This window comes from Oryzias melastigma, linkage group LG15 (assembly GCF_002922805.2).
Source record: "Oryzias melastigma strain HK-1 linkage group LG15, ASM292280v2, whole genome shotgun sequence".
Lineage (NCBI taxonomy): Eukaryota > Metazoa > Chordata > Actinopteri > Beloniformes > Adrianichthyidae > Oryzias > Oryzias melastigma.
In genome coordinates this window covers 24,407,189-24,428,647 of record NC_050526.1, presented here as the reverse complement: position 1 = coordinate 24,428,647, position 21,459 = coordinate 24,407,189, and the positions used below count along the sequence as shown (strand labels likewise).

The window sequence follows — 21,459 nt, the reverse complement described above, 5'->3', positions numbered from 1 at the left end:
AAAATTGCACCTATGATTTTTCCTCTATTCAAATAGTCGTAAATCAAGAACACAAAAATGTTTTTGGGAAAACCTATAGATGTGACATATGACCTACAACAGCAAGCCATAAGCTCCCTGCTCCACTCCATTCTGATGCATCCAATGGCAGACAAATAGATCCATGTACGTCTTCATTTTACACGTTTGAGCGGGTTTAAAACTGTACAGAAACTATGTCCCAGAAAACAACAAGTTTCTTGCTTTTTTTTGGCTAAAAAAAAATCATAATCATAAATAAATGACCACTGAGACAGCTTTTAAAAAAGGTCAAACGATGATCAGAGCAGGTCTTTTAAGAAATGGATCTTGATATAATAATAGTATTAAAGTTTTTTTTTATATATATATATATATATATATATATATATATATATATTATATATATATATGAAAGTGAATAAAACAGTACATTTTGATAAACCTCATAAGTTTGGGTAAAAATCTGTAGAAAAAAAAACTTTTGGAATTTGTAAAGTGCTCATCAAAGTTTCTTTTTGCAAATACAAGTCAAATCTAAAATGTTAAAACAAAATATTTTTACGATCTTTGTTGCTTTGAATAATTATTATATTAGTTATACTTGTACAAACACCAGTACCTGTATTCATGGAACATAGCAATAGTTAGTTATTGTTTTTGTATTCCCACAAACAAAATAACAGCAAATCATAAAAAAGAGCCTTTATTGTTTGATCTGACAGTAAAATCCTGAAGGTAAAAATAACAGTAAAATAATGTTTATAGTCCACAAATCCTAAAGCTCAGTCTCACTTATTTCCACGTAAGACTTTAGTGCAGGGGTCTGCAACCTGAGACTCTTGTGACTCTTTTACTCCTCTGTTAGGGCTCTCTGACTGAAGAAAATGAAACAATCGTAACACTGATTAGTTTATTAGATGTATGAATCTATGGTTAGGATGCTCCTATGACAAATAAATATATTATAAAAAAAATACACCACTGTTGACATTAAATTTAATAAAGAGGCCTTGTACTTCCAGCAAATTATCATTTGCTGTAAAGTAGTGTTTAGTTGCTGTCCAAAGAACAGAAAAAAATATGTTTTTGTGTGCACTGTATTTACTTTTTCAAACCAATGAAGTCATATTTATATTCAGGTTAACATTTTTGAGTAGAGAAAAGGAAGACGTTCCACCAAAGTAGACAAATAAATAATTTAAGAACATTCCTTTGTAGATTTATATTGTATGACATTCTTGGTTAAAGTATATTGCAGCAGACTTAACACAGTGTGTCTTTTTTTTTAAAGTGTGAGCCTTTCTCAAGAGTAAAAACCAAATTCATCTTCAAAATAAAATATATATATATTTTTTTTACTTACTTCAAAATACCAAAACTTCAATGATATATGTATGCAGTATAATAAAAGTCATAATAGATATGACATCCATACAATGGAATGTTGCATTTTCTAGAGGGATAAAGAAGACTTTGTAGCTTCCACTAAGTTCTGATGAATGGGGGCCCATCATGTTACCAAAAATAAATATTTACCTTAGTCTCTATTTTGTTTATTTGTGAAGTTCTTGCAGAAGTAAACTACAGTTTTGAGAATGTCCATTTTGGGTTGTTTTGATTTTTTTTTGTTTCTCAGGAAAAAGGAACGAGTTGAAGATGAGGCTGTCAAATCAGCTCTGGTACAGTTCAGCTTCAATGGCCATTACAGGTACTCAATTATGGACTTTAGTTGGGGGAAATTGATTATACCTTTTCATCTGGACAGGGACATCTGTCCATCGACTGTGAAGCCGGCTGAGACAGCATCAGGGGAATCTGGGCTGTAACCGGGGGAGGGGAAGTCCCATTAAACGACCTCTTCATTCCACACTGGATCAATACAGAAATGTCAGACTTTAGACACCATCCCATTGTCATTTTTGCTTCAAAATGAAATCAAATTCCAAGATAAAGTTTCCTATAGTTTAACTGAGTTACTCCAACCCATCAGTGTGTGGAAGGTCCAACTTGAAAACAGACAAAAAGCCATTTTAAAGCTTTTGTGATTCTCTTTTGCAGTCATTTTAAGAATCACTATGATTGTGGCCTAAGGTTATCTCTTCAATTAGTTTTACTATAACATCATCTCATAGGGATTTTAGTGTGATACAAGAACTCTTTAATTAGGAAGCTGTAGGGGGATAAATGTTCATTTTGGAATTAACTAAAAAAGATTCTTATCGAAGTACATATTAAAGGCATTTTATTATGTGTTGTTAAAGAAAAAAAATACAACTTGTTAAACAGCAAATAAAAATACTATTACGATTATTTTAATGTGTTTTTTTTCTTTAAAAAAAGCTTAAAATCACATGTTGGTTTTACCTTAGGTTCTGTCAGCTCACAGCAGTTTTCCATTTCGGCCATATAGGGGTCACAGTACAGCAGAATCTGCTTCATTTCAATCTGTTGAAAAGAGCATCTGTTAATGGACATTTGCTGCATGTTGCATTGGGGTCATTAACTAGACAAGGCCCTCTTTTCACTGACAAATATCTGCACTTCTGTAATGAAGTACAATTTGTACATTTGTCACTTGCTACAGCTTCAAATTGATCCTCCTGGCCTACTAAATGGTTTCTTACTTATACTTTTCATTGAAGAAACAGAGTAAAAACTTAGCATTCAATCTGTTGTAATTAAGTTTGCATTTTTGACACATATGTAACCAAATGCCATGGCTGACCTCATCCTTTTTAAGCAGCTATGGGCTCACTGAAAACACAAGAAGGGATTGTGCTACAATAAAAGAATCAGACACTAGAAAATCCTTGGATGATGAAGCCTTAGTCACAACTGGCCTTATGGGCAAACCTTTATGGGGCACGCAGCTGAATCGCACAAAATATCAAGATCATAGACGACTTGGCGAGCCTGTAGAGAAAAATGTTAATTCACATTTTTTCTAGGGGCATGCTCCAGGCAACAGGCCTGCAAACACTTATACAACACCCAAGGGTTGGTAAGGGTAAAGTAGGTGAGACCGACACACATTGTACTCATTTTTTTACTCTAGAAATGAGCCCTAAATCCTAAATACTACCCAAGAAGCCAATTAGTGCTATTCACTTAATAAGAACATGCTCCTGACAGTTAGAAATGACAAAATTAGACAATTAGAGTGTGTGGGCATCATAAGCGTGTGAAAATTCCATTAAAGGTATGATTTCCCCATGATATGACAAATGGTACGTTCCAGTTTTGTGACGTCAAAAGTTGGCTCTACGAGTCTCAAGGGAACTACATGACATGCTCCTCTCTGCGACCCTCCATGGGCCTGGAAAACCCAAGAACTCACAATACCCCTATATGTGACTATGGCTTAACATAGTATAAATGTAATAATAAAAACAGAAAAGAAAAAGCAGAAGCTGAATTCCTCCCCTACCCCTACAATTGTTGGGGCATTTTTAGGTGTAAGGGTGTGTTTTTTTAAGGGCTAACCCTCGGAGCTCTCCACCGCTAGGGTGTTCTGCATCGTGCTGTGCCGCAAAGGGGAAGCACTTTTCTTCACGTGGGAGTTCTCTAAAACACAAACGTTTACATTTAAATGCAAGTAATTACTTAGCCCTGCGCTAACGTAGCTGATTGGCGACAATTGATGATGTCATCGAGTGGGTGTAACGTCCTAATTTGAAGACACTATCTTTCCATAACTCTCGGCTTGGCGGACTTAAAATAGAGGTAAGAATAAGGGGTAGAGGTAAATGAAGAATTTGGAGTCGCCAAAAAAAAAAAACGCAAAAGCACAATAATTGCAGAGGGAATGTGAAGCATACATCAACAGGTCGCCCGTCCTCAATTCGAGTAGTGATGAGCGCGCGCCCGCTGGGGTCCATGCTGATCCTCTCATCAATCAATCTCCTCTCCGTCAGCTTGCAGTCCACATAAATAGAGACAATGCTGCTCTGCAGCGAAATGCCCAGCTTGTGCCACTGGCGATCAAAGAGAGCGTGCAAGTCCCGGCTCTTAAACGTGTAGCGGAGAGTGTTCTTCTGCAGGTCCTGGAAGGACAGCTCCACCACCTTCTTACCACCGTCAACCACAACAGACACCTAAGGAGCAAAGACAAGTAAAATATGCATCAAAAATGGATGATGTTTATGAAATCATTCCAAGAAAACCTACCTGACTGCTTCCCGATTGGTCAAATATCTGCCAAAAGTACCAGCGGTCTTTTTTTGTAGTTCTTCTCACCCGCATCACAGAAACAAGGGAATACTCACTCGGAAGTCCATTTGGAAATATTTGTCTACACATGAAAATAAAAAAAAAAAAAAACAAACAGGATATGATCTAAAATGTTCATTACAACGACCAACAAATCAAAAATAAATATTAGCTGTTGGTGTTGAGTAAAAATGTGTTTAAAGCTTTCAGGAGTAAAGTAATGAACTAGCTAATCAACTCCACTGATCAATAAAACATTTTAGTATCCTCTTTCTGCAGAGACGTTCCTATAAATAAACCTGACACACCTGAATCCATCCAGCATGATGGATTTGGTTCAAGCTTTCCTGTCCTTCCCATAATGAAAGCAAATAATTTATCGAAAGTCACAAAACCAATCTTTCATCTCATAAAGATAACATGCGCTACAGTTATAGGGTTATAAATGCATTGTGCAAAGCAGCTATTGCTTTATGTCTATGACCTTAGTTGGTCTGCAAAGTTAAAAGTTAGTCTAGAAGCAGAAAAAAATGTGAACAAAAAAGAAAAAAATATTACACATTTTAAAAATGTGTTTATCCAAAATTCAGTAAAACTAAAGCACATATTTCTTTTTGATTAACTACATCAAAAATAAGGAGTTGGTAAACATCCCTGCAAATACTAAAATTAGATAGGCCTAGCTTCCAATTTACATTAACAAGTAAAAAAATGGATAAACATAAACATAATAAATCATGATCAGCAAAGAGAATAGTAAAGCATATAGAAGGTCATTGGGAAGGCAGAGCACAACCAGGGGGGAGGAAGAGACAGCTTCCTCAGATGGGTTGGAAATTAGTTTTTACTCCAATATATCATGGCCTATTCTCTCAGAGCTTCACTTATAGTCTACAGTACTGCTGGAGATTTTAGTTTAAATGGTACATGACAAAGATGACAAATACACCAAGTTAAAGCCCCCCCAAAAATCAAATGCTTCTATGAGAGGTCACGGACTGGGAAGGTTGCTTGAGGCTGAAGCACTATTTCAGCGGTAATTCATTATTAAAAGTGGCAAAGCAATCCATTATTAAAAATGAATTAGGAAACAAGTCAGCAAAACATTTAAGACTGACAATAGAGGGTGTTTCTACTGAAAGTGTTATAGGTAATAATAGGCAGAATAAGAATAAAATGTTCTAAAAAGAAATTGCCCTGTGAAACACATTAATTCAGGTATAATGAAAACGAGATACTCAGCAGAATACACAAAATAACTAATTCTTTTTCAGGTTATGGAGTTCAAATCTCATCTTTCCAAAGGACCTAACTGAGCTTACTCTAGTTTCAAAATATGGGCTCTTTGCAGAGTGGCACTCTTGATCTGGGAGGACCCAGGGGGTTAAAGTTCTTGACATTGTGTTGACTGCTCTGAGTGTCTAAGTGACAAAAACAAGAGCCCGGAGTCACTGGGCTTAAACACTGTCTGATTGTCTTCAGAAATGCTACTCTGCATGCTCAAGTGGGTATTAATGAATGAATGACAAGGATGGTCATTCATACCATGCAACAGTGCCAAAACAGCTTTTATAATAAGTGCAGTTCTGCCAGCTTGGACTCTTACAAGCCCCATTTGAATGTGATGAATTTGCCCTGGCAAAAACGCTTTTCATAAAATGTAATTGCTCCTTGTATTACATAGAGAAATAAAGTTTTATTTCAACTCAAGTCACTTGATAATTGTTCACCAGAAGGTTGAATTGTATAGGGGGAAGATGCCAAACTACCTACATCAGGCAAAACAGCATAAGAGCTGCTTAATATTTAAAATGCAGGTTATAATACCTGTAAAAAAACAACTTTATTTGCAAAACATAACCTTATACTTCCTGAAAATCAACAACCAATACCTGACCTTTTAGAATTAAATAAACAGGATTAACAGTTGATGAAAATGAAAGTAATGTTAGCATGCTAACTGGGATCCCGGAGTGAGTCCCATGTGTCAACCCCTGTTCAGGTGCTGCAGGTTTTTTGGTTGTCCCATAGAAGGCTGTAGAGAGGAGCAGCCGCATTGTAAGAGAAGCACAAGTGTGTCTTGCCGTTCTCTTGTGCATGGTGTGGCCATCTCATGAAAATGGAACATTCAATTGTCATGCGAGTTGTAAGTGTGTTTTGTAGGGACAATTTAAGTACACCCACTTATGACGTATGCTGTCACATGGTACCCTACACAACACTGTTATTAGTAAGAAGCACAATTTGGTTTCTTATTAACTGTGCACAAATATTGCATGTGATACATAAGTGTCCAAACTGCACAAACTGATTGTCTGATTTACTCATTTCTAACAGCCTTGCTGCACGCTAGGAGCATGGGTTGAGGCGGTCCTGGACAGCCTGTATCCACCCGTAAAGGCAGTTGTGACTAAGAGTGAGGGAACTCAAATTGTTGCTGCAAAAACAATTTCGTTTCAAATTCAGGCCATGTTGGCTCACGCCACTGCGATTCTCAATGAATCCTCTGACGGACCAAAGGGAAATTGACCATGTCATTGAATAACACTTACAGAATCATAAAACCTGTGGCTCTCCAGTAATGATTACTCATTTTCATCCCAAGTGTGGAATAAATGCTAATGTCATAATCCAAAGCAAATGCACAACACGTACTGAATTGGCATTTGACTAATAGAGACTTTCCATGGGTTTTTTAGGGTAATTTATTTTAAAATTACACATCACTATAAGAAATCCTACAGCAACAAATTAAAATAAAAAACCTGAATGTAAATAGAATACAATACTCAAACCACTTGAAGCAGCTTTAGCAATACATTCCCTTCAGTTAGGATGTATGTTAGTTGTTGCACTTATTGTCCTGTCATGTGATCCAATTTCAGATCTGGTTTTCAGATTTAAGCTAATATTTGAAAGACCTCATGTTCAACTTCATTATCCCAACTTGTGCCGGTCATGTGGCTGCAAAACGAGCTCAAAACACGAGCCCGCCACCACTTTTTATTCACATTTGTTGAAAAGCATTTTTTTGCTAAATGTTCAGTGATACGGTTGGGCAGTTTTACTTTGATCTAGTCTGCCCAGACATCACCGGCGAGACATCATTTGGCTTCCTCACGTCCAAGTTTCCAGACACAACTTGTGCTACCACGAGCTTTTCAAAAATGAAAGGCTTTCTCCTGGCAACCAAACTGTTTTACTTTTCTCTGAACACTGCACATACTGACCTAAGGGTGAATTCACTGGGAAGCCCACTCCTGGGAAGATTGGCAACTGAATGTTTTCCACGTGTGATTAATGTTTTTCCCTGTAGAATGATGGAGTCCAAATTGTTTGGGAATGGCCTTATGACCTTTCCTAGATTGATGGCCAGAAACAATTGCTTTCCAAAAAACTGTGCTGCTGGTTTTAGAGTTTGATTTTCTCCCAAAACACAGCAGTAGACTGCTAAAACTTGCTTGCACAGAGTTACATGCATCCGTTGGTTATCAATTGAATACCTGTAGGTTTCAATTACCGTAAGAAAAGTAAAGTTTTGCCAATTTCTTCAGGAAACTTTTATTGAGTCTTCAAAATTTCCAAAACCCAAAAGAAATAATACTTCCTTTTTCTCATTACAGAATGTTTTACAAAAGGCAGAAGATTAAAGGCCATAGAATGAAAGTCCTAAAGTAAAATATGGGTAAGCTTAACAGTGCACTTAAGCAAATGTAATCCTAATAAATAAATAAGGGGATGTGCTGTCTACAGTAAGAGCATAAGAAGAATTACAGGGCATAAAAGCTGCAAATGAAGGAAAACAGTTTAACAAACAAACTGCTGATTTGATAACATGGTTGAAACCACATTTTTTAAGCTCTGTGGTATTCTACGTCAGCGGCAATTCATTTTTCATTTTAGGCTGAGAAATGTATTTAAAAATACAGAATAAGCGGATCATCTTGCAGGTGACTGATGGCATGGGCTTATATCACAACAAAAATGCAAACTGAAGTATTTTAGGAAAAATATTGGCTGGAAAAAGGCAGAAAGTTCTGTTTTTAAAGTTTGAAAGGAGCCATCAGATTCAAATTTACTCCTTTAGCTTTTCCAAACAATGTATCAAAGCCAAATCTTTAAAGACTCAGACCACTGAAAATTGTATTTTTAACATGTTCTTTTAGCATTTTTCTCATGATGGATGAAATATATCACGAAAATTAGGATTAAAACAGAATTTAATGGTTTCTTTACTCAAATTGTGGTGAATAAGGAGCAGATGAAAAAAATGCAGTTTGAAAAAGCTCTCTTTTGTGATATCACAAATGCTTTGTAAAAGACACAATCTCCCTGCTAACCCTAACTCCGTTCAGATGCATGTACTTATTAATTTTTATCGTCTGAGCTAATATCTGGCTCAAAACTGGACAACTGGATAGCTCCAATTTTTTTGCATCACTTATGATACGTTGTGGTTGTGAGGGGCTGTAAGTTAGCGGGAGAGAGTAAACAAAGGGTTGATGGGATATCTGTGCAGGCTTACCCCACGAAACACCATTACCACAACTCAAAGGGGAATTTCTAAAGAACTGCTGCTGCTCTGCAGAAACAATGTCCTAGAAATTAACAATTAAAAAAAAATTAAAATGCCTAAAAAGTGCATAACCATAATTAAAAGACCACCTGAAATGATCTTACAATATATTTAAAAAAATAAAATAACGAAAGATTACAGTGGGTCTTTAAAAACATATGTAGCAAGTGTTTCCCAAAATGCAAGACTGTCAAAATAAAGAAGCAAAAATGTAAAATACTGCTTCACCCTGAATATGTTACTATGTAATACAGAATTTCTACTACACAGTGGACTGCCGTAACCGTGAGTGACATCTATCCCAACTTATCAATGCCTTTTCAGCACTAAATATACATTTCGGAAGTCTGACTAAAGTCTAACCTTGTAAATTATGGCTAAAACATATACCTTATATACATCTACTTTAGATCTGCAGGACATATCTGACAACTCGATTTTGTTACTCAATTAGATGCCAATTGTGTTCTATAGATATTTTCATGTAAAGGTTTCTTACACAACTGTTTTCAGTCTTAGGGTATTTTTTAATATCTCTTAAAGTACTTTTTCTTTAAGAATTGTTAGTTTTAAAAAAGTAAATACTCCAATTCTACATCCATCCATTAATTTCCAGAACCTACTGAATCTATTATAGGTTCACATTTTAACTGGTTCCAATCCATACTGTTGAAGGTAGAATACAGCCTAAACAGGTTGTCAGTTTGTCACAAGGCAACACAAACACACAAGAGCAATTTGAAGACAGCATTTAACCTATAAAAGATATTATTGAACCATGGGAGGAACAGGAGAAAATCCACACCTGTAGAGGGAGAATAGGCAAACTTCACTAAGAAAAATCTCAGACAGGATTTGAACCAGGTTCTTCTTGATGTCAGAGCTAACCACAATGCCATGTTTCAGTCACAGAAAACTAATAATTACAAGGTTATACATTCCAAGAAGTAGCAAACATTTTTACAGAAATTTACTTGGGGTTAAAGGTCTCAAAAACTTGCATTTCTGTTTAGATCTTTAACTTGTCATATAACTAAACTCTATATAGATGAGGAAAAAAGTGGACTCTACACCAATGTTGTCTTCTTTATATTTGATAGTAAAAGGAGAAAAAGGACTAATGGGACACCAAAATCCCAATGATAGAAACGTGTTTGACTTGGCTTTTCTATTTTATAACTAGTGCATGTTTAAAAAGTTATCTAATAGACATCTAAAAATATCTGAAGATGAGATGTCTACAGGTAGATGTGTAGGAGACCTCTACATACAGAATACTATTAGTAGACAACAATGGAGTAACAAAATAAGGATGTCTGAGATGTCCAGTTGACATCTACAATATTAAATAACTAATAGACATCTTATCTATTAGATAAGTAATAGACATCTACTGTAGATGCACATTGGCAATCTACTATACATCTAATGTTTTTAGACAACTCATAGACATCATGTGTCCAGTGGGGAGAAACTACTCAAATGTCGTGTTTATAGCGCGCAAGGCGGTCCTGATTAGCTGACCCGGATTATTTCACGTCTTGATTGACTGAACATACCTGATTTAGGCGATCAGGATCAAGCAGCTCAGAGAGAGCAGTAGAACAGGGAGGTTTGTGGTTCTTGAAGACCAGGGTTGGGCAGCACTGTTTTGGGTTGATTTTTAGACCAGTTTTTCTGGTGGTACAGTTAGTGTAACTTTCTGTGCTTTAGGAAAACATTTCCATTGCAAGTTCTTTGAAGTGATGTGGCTCAAAACACATATTTTGTTATAATTTACCAATTCTGAGATATTCAAGTAAATGCTCCACAAACTTCTGAAATACCAGACTTAAATGTTAAAAGTCAAATCATTTTGGAAGAAACTATAACATTTTGTTTGCTGAAATCTAAAAATGTTATCAATTTTTTCATCTTATTAATATTTTTTTTGTATATTGCAGTTTGCTAACACATTTCCAGTTTTCCTTATTTCTATTTTGTCAATGTCATCATTGTTTTGCAGTTGATATTAAAAAAATTGAACAAGCACAGCTTGTAAACCACTTGGAGTGAGTCTATGTTGACATTTAAAAAGCTACATTCTGGTTTATCTTTCTCTCAAATAACAGCATAAAGTAAACAAAATTAGCCCCTAAACTTTCATTGACTAATAATACCAAATAAATTCACACAATTTAAATAAAATCAATAAAATTAATGTCGGCAACAGATCTCTCCAGTTCTAAATGTAAATACAAAATGAAACACAAATATGAAACATGAAATGTAAACAGAGAAAGACTACTTTCCTAAAAAAACAAAACAATTGCAACAAAAATTCCCCATAAACATGATGGATTTTGTCTGACAATTTGTCACCTTGCATAAATGTTATGCAAGTGTGTCATGTAAGATCTATGGACCATTACATGCATTGTGCAAGGGGTTGACAGATTATCGTCCAGATCTGGAGAAGAAAGCATCGCAGAGCTCCAGATCCAGCAAGTAAAGTGAGCAACACTTTAGTGATTGTGGCAGGGGCAGAGGTGCCTCTTGCTTCGTGCAACTGCCCTCGCCTCCACTTCTCAGCTGACATGCAAGATCACCTGTCAAAGTACTTAGATAATTGGATATGAGCGGGATCACAGGGCTGCCACTATAACCAATGACACTGTCAGCAGCGTCACTGAAAACCAGCATCTTCTTGCATTATGGTCCCAGACTGAGAGAAGGCCTCGAGTGTGAATGTATTTTCAGCCGGTTTTAGCTAACAGAAGTGAGGCGCAGACCCACAGATCATCTTACGCAAAACTCATTCAGTGACAGAGCGGCTGTAAATGTTTACAGTTGCGTGTTAAAAATACTAAAACCCTTTTGGTAGAATGACAAAATGTTTCTTTCACTGATGTGACCTAATGACTCATCTAAGCATATGTTAAACCTCGCAGGTTCATCAGCGCTGGAGGGTTTTTGTAATGCAGGGATGGAATGAAACATAAAAGTGCAAAAGGCCTTCTTAATCATGGCGGGGTCACACAAACACTCTGCCAGTTGACTGGGGATTAAAGATACTCTGTAAATGACACTTGAGTGTGCCATTCACGTAGTTATTTTAATATTCTTGTCTTATTATACACACTCATTCAATTATTTCCACATTTTACCCTAAGGAGATTTCTAGAATAAATGTCATGTTTTAATTCTGTTCAGTCTTATTTTCCAGCTCACCTCACTGCTTGTCCATTTTAGCTAAAACAAACTGAATAATTGCTTTGAGGAGAGTACATCATAGTTGGCCCTATTTAACCTTTTCATACAATTTTTTACTTTGATCTCCTGAGGAGTCTGTCATGATGGTTAGTTTAAAATAAATAAATACACTTTTTTGCTGCATCAATGCGGTGTATGTGGATGAAAACAAGTTCAACTCTCAAGTTTTACCAGCTGCTTACTTTGTTGGCTTAATAAGTGGAGCGTTTCCTAATCGAAAGGATGGCATGTCCTCCAGGACGGTTCCCTTACGATCCAGAAATTTTTCTGTGAGATCAAATCCTGCGGATGCCACAACAGTCAGATTAAGTCAAAGTTGATTTAATAAAAGTGTAAAACCGGTCCTGCATGTTAGGCACGTACCTGTGATCTGCAGAGGACGATCCAGGACATCCGAAAACCTGTAGTCCTCCACACTCAGAGGGGGACATGATCCATCTAAAATTTGTATGACTTTTTAAATATATACTTTTGTTCACTAAGTAAAAGAGGTAAACACATTTAAAATATATATTTTCTCACATTAATTTTCAAAACTGCACCCAATTCAGATAACTTGGGTGTGAAACTTTCACATATTTGTCAATTTATTTTGTTTTTTTGTCCCTTCAAGACTTATGTTTTCTTTAATAAAAGGTCAAATATAGGAGTAATATATTGGCTGTCTTAATTAAAACAATTCAGCTGTTTTTTTTTAAATATATATTTGTCATTGGAGACATATAAAAGTAAACATACCTCCTCGTTCAGTCACTGCCATTTCCAAAGTGCAAGAAACACATGTTGCAATCCAGATGAAAGCAGTCCATCTTAAGAAGTAAGAAACCATGGCTCTGGTGCGGGATCGCCACTCACCTCAAAACCTGAAGCAAATGTTCAAATTAATGATGAATAAAATATTGTGTTCAAGTCAAATATTTTCTAACTCACATAAGGGATTTTCAAAAGCTGTGAAGGTTTTTTTTTAAATTGGTTTTAATGTTACAAAAAGATAAAAATGTAGGTTCATTTCAACTTTGAGAGACTGAATGTAAAAAAAAAGAATCCAGGAAATCACATTCTATGTTTTTTTTAATATATTTTTAATTTGTTTATTATTATTTTTTGTATATTGGTACAGATAGTAAGTAAGCTATTGGTGCATGTTTCATCATCCATACTTTCACTGATGGAATTAGATTTTAGCCAAACTCTCACCATACATTACATGGCCCCACTCATCTTCACTTTAAAACAGAGCAGTCGTCATGTACCCTTTGCAGAAAAAAAAAAAAAAACAGCCCCAAAGCATGATGCTTGTACCCCATGCTTCACCGTGGGTATTGAGTTCTTTCCTGTCCAAACATGGTAAATGGTGTACACTTTACTACCTTCTTAGAAAGCCTAAAGTGCTGTACACTCACAATCCCATTCACACACACAGATAACGGCTACGTAGTTGAATACTGACACCAATCTATAACCACCAGGAGCAATGTGGGGTTCAGTGTCTTGCTCAAGGACACTTCGACACATGCACTTGGTGAAAGTGAGAACTGAATCTGTGATCTTCCAATCAGAAACTGACCACTCTACCTCTGCACCATGGTCGCTCCGATTGGCTAGTGGTGTTTATTCCAAAGAGTGTTTTCTGTACAGCTATACAAATAAATTATTTGAAGATCATACAAAGTAATTTTATGTTTTTTTTTCTCCCACAGCTGCAGTGTACTCATGATGAACCCTACAGATCTCTCTCATTTTATTTAAGTGAGACAATTTGTAGAAATGAGGGAACAGAAGAAACTCCAAATCAAATTGGTATTTGATGAGACCATTTTTTGCATTCAAACCTGTACCAATTTGTGTAGCTACACTAGGACTCAGGGATTTCTTAAGACTATTGTCTGTGAGGAACAGTTTGTGAAAGACAGTTTCATGTAATGACAGATTAAGCCAAGCAACAAGACATAGGGTAGTTCTGCCCCATTACCAAGGTCATAAAAAAGATTTCAGATCAGACTGGAGTTTCCAGATGTGCTGTTCAAGCTCTTCTTAAGAAGCACAAAGAAACTGGCCATGTTGAGGATTGTAGACACAGAGGACAGCCAAGGAAACTTAGTCCAGAGGATGAAAACACATTAAGCTTATTACTCTTGGAAATGCAAAGGTGTTTAACAGTGACATCAGCTCAGAGCTGGCAGAAACTAGGAGTACAGGTACATCCATCTAATGTGTGGGGAAGTCTGGCCAGAAGTGATCTTCATGGAAGAGCTGAGCCAAAAAGGCAAACTTCTGACATGGAAACAAGGCCAAGCAGCTCAAGTATGCACAAACACATAGGAACTGGGGTGCAGAAAAATGGCAACTATTTGAGTGTACCAGAAGGCAGTTTGTTGAAGGGCTGGAGAGTGGTACTGGAAGTGATGGCATGGCTCCCAAAGACCCTTGATCTAAACATCATCAAGTATAGCTGGGATTACAGGAAGAGACAGATGGATCTGAGAAAGCCTACATCCCCAGAAGATCTAAGGTTATTTCTTCAAAATATTTGGAAAAACCTACCAGCTGAGTTCCTTCAAAAAGTGTGTAGTGTTATACCAGCAAGTCAAGGCGTAAGGTGGTCACATCAAATATTGATTTGAAATAGATTTCTCTGTTGATTGTTCTATACATTTTGTTTAGTGATGAAACTAAATAAGTAGCCCTCGCATATTTGATAGCGTTGCTCTTCTTCAATGCAGTTTTTCAAAAATGTTTGCACACAAATACATACAGAGTAAATGTACAAATATTATGGCTGGGTATGTGTTCACACATTATTTAATCAATGCAGTAATTATTTTAACACACTTAAACACATTTCTATGTATTTACTATAATTACCCTTATTAAAGGTTAGGCTTTATTTTTTATGTTTAAAAGTTTGTTTGCAGCTTGTGACTTAATAAAAACTCCATCTTCAAGTCAGAACCATTGCAAACTTGCAATTGTAAAAAAAGAAAAAGAAAGAAAGAAATGTCTGTGGCACAGCAGTAGGGTGGTCAACTCCTCATCGGAAGATTGTAGGTTCAATTCCCGCCTTGCTCACCCATGAGTTGAAGTGTCCTTGGGCAAGACACTGAATCCCACATTGCCTCTGGTTGAAGGTTGGTGCCAGTGTTCAGCAGTAGAGCTGCTACCAGTGTGTGAATGGGAAAGTAGAAAAGTGCTATAGAAGTATACACCATTTACCAAAGAATAAACTAAACATTTTTTTTGTTGTAGCAGAGTTTTATTTTGAAAAGTTTTTGGGATCATTAGTATCCAGAATTTGGAAAACTGGATTTAAACACAATGCAGCAGGCTACTCAAATATTCAGTATAAGTCTGTTGTGATGGCGAACATTTATTAGGATAATAAAAAAATAAATTAAAATAGAAGTATTTGGCAAAAGGACAAACAATATGCTTGATTACACATTTTTGATTACCAATTTTTATTGGTTAAAACATTGTTTTTATAGCAGAACATGTCTGGACAGTCAATCTGAGCTTATACTCTCAACTATTAAAAAAAAACTTGCTTTAAGTAAGAATTGATCCATCCATCCATTTTTGAATTCCCTTTTGGGATCATATGGTTGCTGGAGCCCATCCCAGTTCCAATCAGGTAAAGCCAGCGTACATCCTAAAACGTTTGCCAGTCCATTGCAGGGTAATTTAAGAGTACTCTTATTCATAAATGCATCAAACATGTACTGTAATGGATTTTTAATTTTAGTAAAACATGAACCAACTAAATGCAAAGAATGTCCAAGATGATATAAAAAACACATTTGTAAGTTTTTGTCATTGAATAATGAAAAATAAATACTCTATTAAATGTTAACACCTTGTTGCCCAGGCAATGCCTGTTAAATACTTAATGTGGTTTGGGTCCTAAAACAAAATGCATTTTAACTTAACAGCAATCGAATTCATGGCAGAATTTTCTTTTGCCTTTTATTTTTTTTGCTTTCAAACGGATGACAATAATAACAAGTTTTAGTCCAACTTAGGACTTTAGTGCATCACTTTCTTCAACTCCACATGCCCTTTTCTGGTAGAAATCTACATATATATATTAGAAATATATCATTCTGACAGTATATTATAACTTAGAACAAAAATTTTGTTTTATATATATATATATATATATATATATATATATATATATATATATTAATCCAGGAGTGCTATTTTAGAATCAATGTATATTGATCATTGATCAAAAACAACACACAAAAAAAAAAAAAAAAAAACATTGTAACCACTATTGCTTCTAAAGGTGTCTGTTCAAATACAAAGGTGCTTTCAAAATGTTTAAAGCAAAAATTATTCTAAAATCAAAAACAATACTTAAAAATAGTAGGTTTTATGTAGGTTGCTGTTTGTATTGTTCTACGCAAATTGTGTATTTTTTGACAGTATATTTTGAATATTGTTTGCCTTTAACTGTTGCATATTTTCATATATAGTAGCTATATTTTAAAGAACGTGTGTGTGTTTTTTCTTATGTCTTCTATCAGTTATTGTGTTACAACATCCAAAATGAACCCCAAAGGTAAACCAAACAACACGGGGATAAAATGATTCTGGACCAAACAGTATTACTACAATCACAAACTGCTGTCTTACAACCAACTCATCTACCCAATCAGATATCTCTGAAACTGCCTGTCAGCAAGGTGAATGCACTTGCAAGTCCTTCCTTCCTAGGATCTCATTAGCATCTCCCATACAGTGATGAATGAAGATGTCAACAGCACGCTGCAGCAAAGTCATAGCTCTTAGCTGTGTTTATGCTCGCAGTTTGATTTCCAGTCAGCCCAAAGGACTCTTGCTATCCCATAAATATTTTTTCTCCAAATTTATTACCAAAAAAGTACTTGCTGTTGCAAAAAAGATTGCATGAGATGCATTCAACAATACTGCTATCTCCTTATCTGATACTTTCCCCCACATGCACTTGTGCTGCTGGAGCCTTCATCTTTCTCTGTTAGCATTCTGGCGTGTTCTGATCTGTGTGCTGTCTGCTGGGTCCTGGTCAAGGTCGGATTAAACCTGGGAACCTCCAGTTACAAGGAAGTCTCTTAACACATTTGACCAAGATACCAAACTGAATCTTCAGCATTACTTTCATGCCGTTACTTGGGCAGGAGTGCACATTAAATAAATCTACTCTGCAAACTATTACTTGCAATAATTTAAAACCTGGTTTTAAGACACGAAAGACATTTTAAGTTGTTTTAACTTCTCTCTGCTTTATACTTTTGCAAACTTTTCTTAACATTCTCACTCAATTATTTTTTGCCCCATTAAGAGCAAGGATCTAGAAATAAATACATTTTCATTAAAATGAGTCAAAATCCTTTTGCTACAAACTTTTGACAACACTAAAACTTGATTTAAACAAAAAAAAAAAAATCAAATTACACTGTAATTATTGATTACATTTTAGGGATGCTATTTTAAAGTTACATACATGTTCACAAATTAGGCTGGCATTCAAAGTCACTATTTTTTTAACAAAAATTTAAATTTATGTTTAAAAAAAGGTACTAGCTTTAGATTTTAGGAGGATTTATTGAGATGGACCATTTTGTTCTAAGATTGTATTCTCACTTTGTTAATGTTTTGCTCTAAAATAAGTTATGTCCACTTATTGCACAAGTTTTGTAGTTAAAATTAACTGCAGTTAGGTTCATGGAAACTCAAAAATGACTAACAATTTGCTTAGAACTAACAAGAAAAATACCTGTTAGCCTTTTTAGCCTCTTCCCCTGTTTGAAAGTGTGTGTGACACTCCTTATAAATTTTGGTATCTTATTTTAAGATTTCTAGTTGAATAAAAAATATTTGCTGCATTGATGAATAATTGAACTCTATTCTATTTGATTTTCGTCATGTAAGATGTGATCTAAGCAATTAGTAAAAATGATTAAAACTAGTTGATTATTTTAGTTTAAAGAGAGTTTGAGAAACTTTTCAAATAGTTTTACCTGCTGATTTACAGACAGAATGATTGTGAAATTTAAATAAAAGTTTAAATAAAAAAACAATATGCTTTTAGTGTTTTTTTCCACACAACAGCATTAACCTCCAAAAAAAATGATAAATGAAGTGCCATTCACACAGTGAAAGCTAATTTTGAAAGACATTTTTGTTTATAAAAATGGCATCAACAAACTTTACACAGCCTGTATACTATACTGTCACATAATAAATCAGGAGGAATTTGTTCCTCTACAAAGTGGGTGCAACTGCAAATGTGTAAACAAAACTGCAATCCTTGTTTCCAGTCAAATTATCCAAAAGGAAAAAAAACGGGTTATATGAATACTCTTCTAAACAACTTTTTTTTTTAGAAATGGACATTAAGCAACACACATATGATTTAATATTTTTTAAATCTATTATTTAAGTGATTTCCTGGTTTTAATTCCAAAGACTTATAAGTTTTGCCTACAGTAGCAGAGGGGTTGAGCATGCCACTAACAACTACAACCGTGCATGGGTGGCAGACAAGTTGCACCACTCAGGTATCACATGTCTGTCTTAAGTTGTAATACTATCCCTCACAGTTCTTGCAAATCACATGCAATACATGCAAGTCTTCAGTCAGCAGTTAAGATTTTTTTTAACCATTTTTCTCCAAGTTTAAGCCCCTAAAGACTCCATGCGCGCAAACGTGTCCACACACTTTACCTTATGTGGTAAAGTAGACAGCAAGACTGCTGCACCATCTGCTCTCAGCCTGCATCGATTTCAATTGTAAATTGACCACAGTGGCAGTGGAGGCATTATGTCACAGCTTGAGGAAGAAGGAGCAGGCTGGAGCACTTAAGTTTCTCTCCATCATTTACTCCCAACACTTTCGGTGTGATGGCAATAAGTCAGCGCAACACCACAATATCCAAGGGACGCGTGTTTCACTGCTGCGCCGCCGCTGATTGGCTGGATTGTTGTGTTTGATTTATTCATTAATTTATTGTAATAATTACGCATCAACGAGGTAACGAAACCTTCACGTGTCTTGTCTTTTCTGTGAAGAAGTGATGCAGCAGCTACAGGACGTGTTTTCCCTGTTCCTGCTGCTGCGGCGGAGCTTTCATAAATCAAAAAAGCGCCTGTTCGGGAGGCGTGCGTCCCATGCAAGTTGAACGGATCAAGGAATGAGTTTAAATTATTTTTACTTTAATGAAAAGCGATGGAATAATTTTTCCTTTTTTAAAAAAGAAGAAAAATATCATTACCAGGAGCGTTTTCTGTGCGTAAAAAGCGCATTCTAATTAACCCAAATGTATGCTTTTTAATGAAGGCTGCTGTGAAATGTTTTGAACTTAAAAGTACTTACAGTTGCTGATAAAGTTTCATTTGTGGAGAAAAACAGTTCAAAATGCAAAAGAAAAAGACATAATCCGTGCGTGATAAGGATCAGTGCGCGCGGCTCCGGATTCCGGGACTTGGAAATAAAAGTCACAGTGGGATCGCCTCCTCGGTCGCGGTCCTTATTAGTTGCACGGAGTGGCCCTCCCACTCTGTCATTATTACTGAAATGCAATGACAGAGACTTCAGCAAACAAGAAGAAAGACTCAGAGGGAGCTTTCATTTAAATGGGGAGAAAATTATGCCCCGAGGCAGTTCAAACAAACTATCTTTTCAACGGGGCAGGTGCGGGAATTAAAACAGCGTTTGATGCTTTGTGATTTTTATCAAACGCTGTAAAGAAAGGCCCACATCATGCTCATTTAGACGCCTTAAGGTGGATATATATGTGCTATTTGGAACACAATTTGCAAAAGAGAAGGCAAAAGTAATACAAAGGTGTTAATTTTTTTCCCTTTACTTTTCCCCTCTTTTTTATCTTTAGAAGTCTATTGTGGATCCAGTGGCAAAGAAATTACCCTCCATTATGAGCCTAGCAGTCTGAAATGATTTGACATGATAAAGGGACAGCTTTAAGCCTCACAGACAGCCCTCCTTCTACAACATAGGCCACTCAATCCACATAGCCTACTATTTTAGTCAGAAGAGGCGAATGCCATGCTGCAATACTATACTCCTATATGGAAGCCAACAACTTCAACATTCTGTGTTGTGCTGTCTGTCTCCAATGCAAGCTTGCAGAGTTCATTAGAGCATGCTGAAAGCTCCCTCTACAAATGTTTGCACGCCAATTTCTATCAGAAATACTTTTAAAGTGTACATAATTTTACGAAAAATTTAAGAAAAATGTGGGCTTGTCCGTTTGGATTGAAAACACAAAGATATAAATGTGTATATTTCATATATTGTGATTATTTCAATCCTACTGGTGCATATGTTGATTGAAATGTGTAATGTGATGAAGTGACACTCTACTTTTTCAAAAAATGGCATTCAAACACCCCCAGATTTTTGAGTTTATAACATTAATTTGAATATTTTCATTAAGGTAAATGTAAGTACTACATCTATGAGGTACACATGTACTACATGTACCTTAGAAAAGTAAACAAATAAAAAAAAACCTCTAGGAGATGCAGTCATTGCAATTTAAAGAACAAAATACTTTGAATTTTGACTAAATGTTAGGGAACATTTGAATGGTTATGCTGAACTTATTTTTTACATTTTTGCAGATTTTTTTTATTGTTTTTTCCACCACTAAACAACAGAATACCACTTTAAAAAGTTTTAAATGTACCTTTACAATACTTTAAATTCTGTTTTCCTATTGATTTTTTATATATATTTTAAAGGACAATTGATTGTAGTAATATTGTCCTAAAAGGAACATAAAAGCTATTTCATTTGATCTATAATTTTTGTCAGGACATAAAAATGCATTCGCTATGGTGTGAAAATGTACATTTTTCAGATTTTTCGTTTGTTGGTAGATCTGCAGGCCAAGATGAAAATTGCTTGATTGTAGAATTGGAGATTTGCTGTTAATTTTAAGTGGCAGTGGCGGACTTAGCAGTTTGGAGGTCCCGGGCAAACAATACGATGGGGGCCTCTGCAATGGTTGTGTTAATCATTTCTATTTTATATTACTCTGGCTAAAATGTAAATAACATAAGTAACTTCCTTAATTTGCCAGGTTCTGCCAAAGAAGGCAACATACCCAAAAGTAACTGAATGATGCAATAAAACAATACCATCTTTAGAGTCCCTTTTTCTTGTGGCAACATTTTTTTGCTTTCTCTTTGCTTTTTACTTTTTTCTACAGCTGGTTGATTATAGCTCTTTTCTTTTTTTCTTGTACACTTTTTTTTCATAGTATCTTCAGAAAAAACTGAAAACTTAAAAAACAAAAGGGCCTGATGAAATGTTGTACACAACAGACGGTCATACACATTCTGACTCTGAGACATTTTCTTTTCACTGTCTGGCATCTTTCTAGCACTGCCTGAAA

The 21,459-nt window shown here is 35.6% G+C and overlaps 1 protein-coding gene across 1 annotated transcript; it reads right to left on the bottom strand.

The window, feature by feature from the left end:
• Nucleotides 1-1,400: 1,400 nt before the first annotated feature.
• On the bottom strand, nt 1,401-19,594 carry LOC118599695 (collagen alpha-1(XIX) chain). Its single transcript, XM_036215444.1, has 8 exons — nt 19,416-19,594; nt 12,797-12,921; nt 12,422-12,496; nt 12,241-12,340; nt 4,189-4,312; nt 3,840-4,115; nt 2,386-2,466; nt 1,401-1,890 (listed from the first exon to the last, which is right to left on the bottom strand). Exons 2-8 carry the CDS (start codon nt 12,885-12,887, stop codon nt 1,765-1,767), a joined length of 873 nt encoding a protein of 290 aa, XP_036071337.1. The 5' UTR covers nt 12,888-12,921; nt 19,416-19,594; the 3' UTR covers nt 1,401-1,764.
• Nucleotides 19,595-21,459: the final 1,865 nt, after the last annotated feature.

Bases quoted from the DNA above. Each gene is read 5' to 3' on its own strand.
- LOC118599695 (XM_036215444.1), bottom strand. From the start codon at position 12,887: ATGGTTTCTTACTTCTTAAGATGGACTGCTTTCATCTGGATTGCAACA. The intron at 12,497-12,796 runs GTATGTTTACTT...TACAAATTTTAG, and splicing joins GGCAGTGACTGAACGAGGAG to ATGGATCATGTCCCCCTCTG. The intron at 12,341-12,421 runs GTACGTGCCTAA...TGGCATCCGCAG, and splicing joins TCGTCCTCTGCAGATCACAG to GATTTGATCTCACAGAAAAA.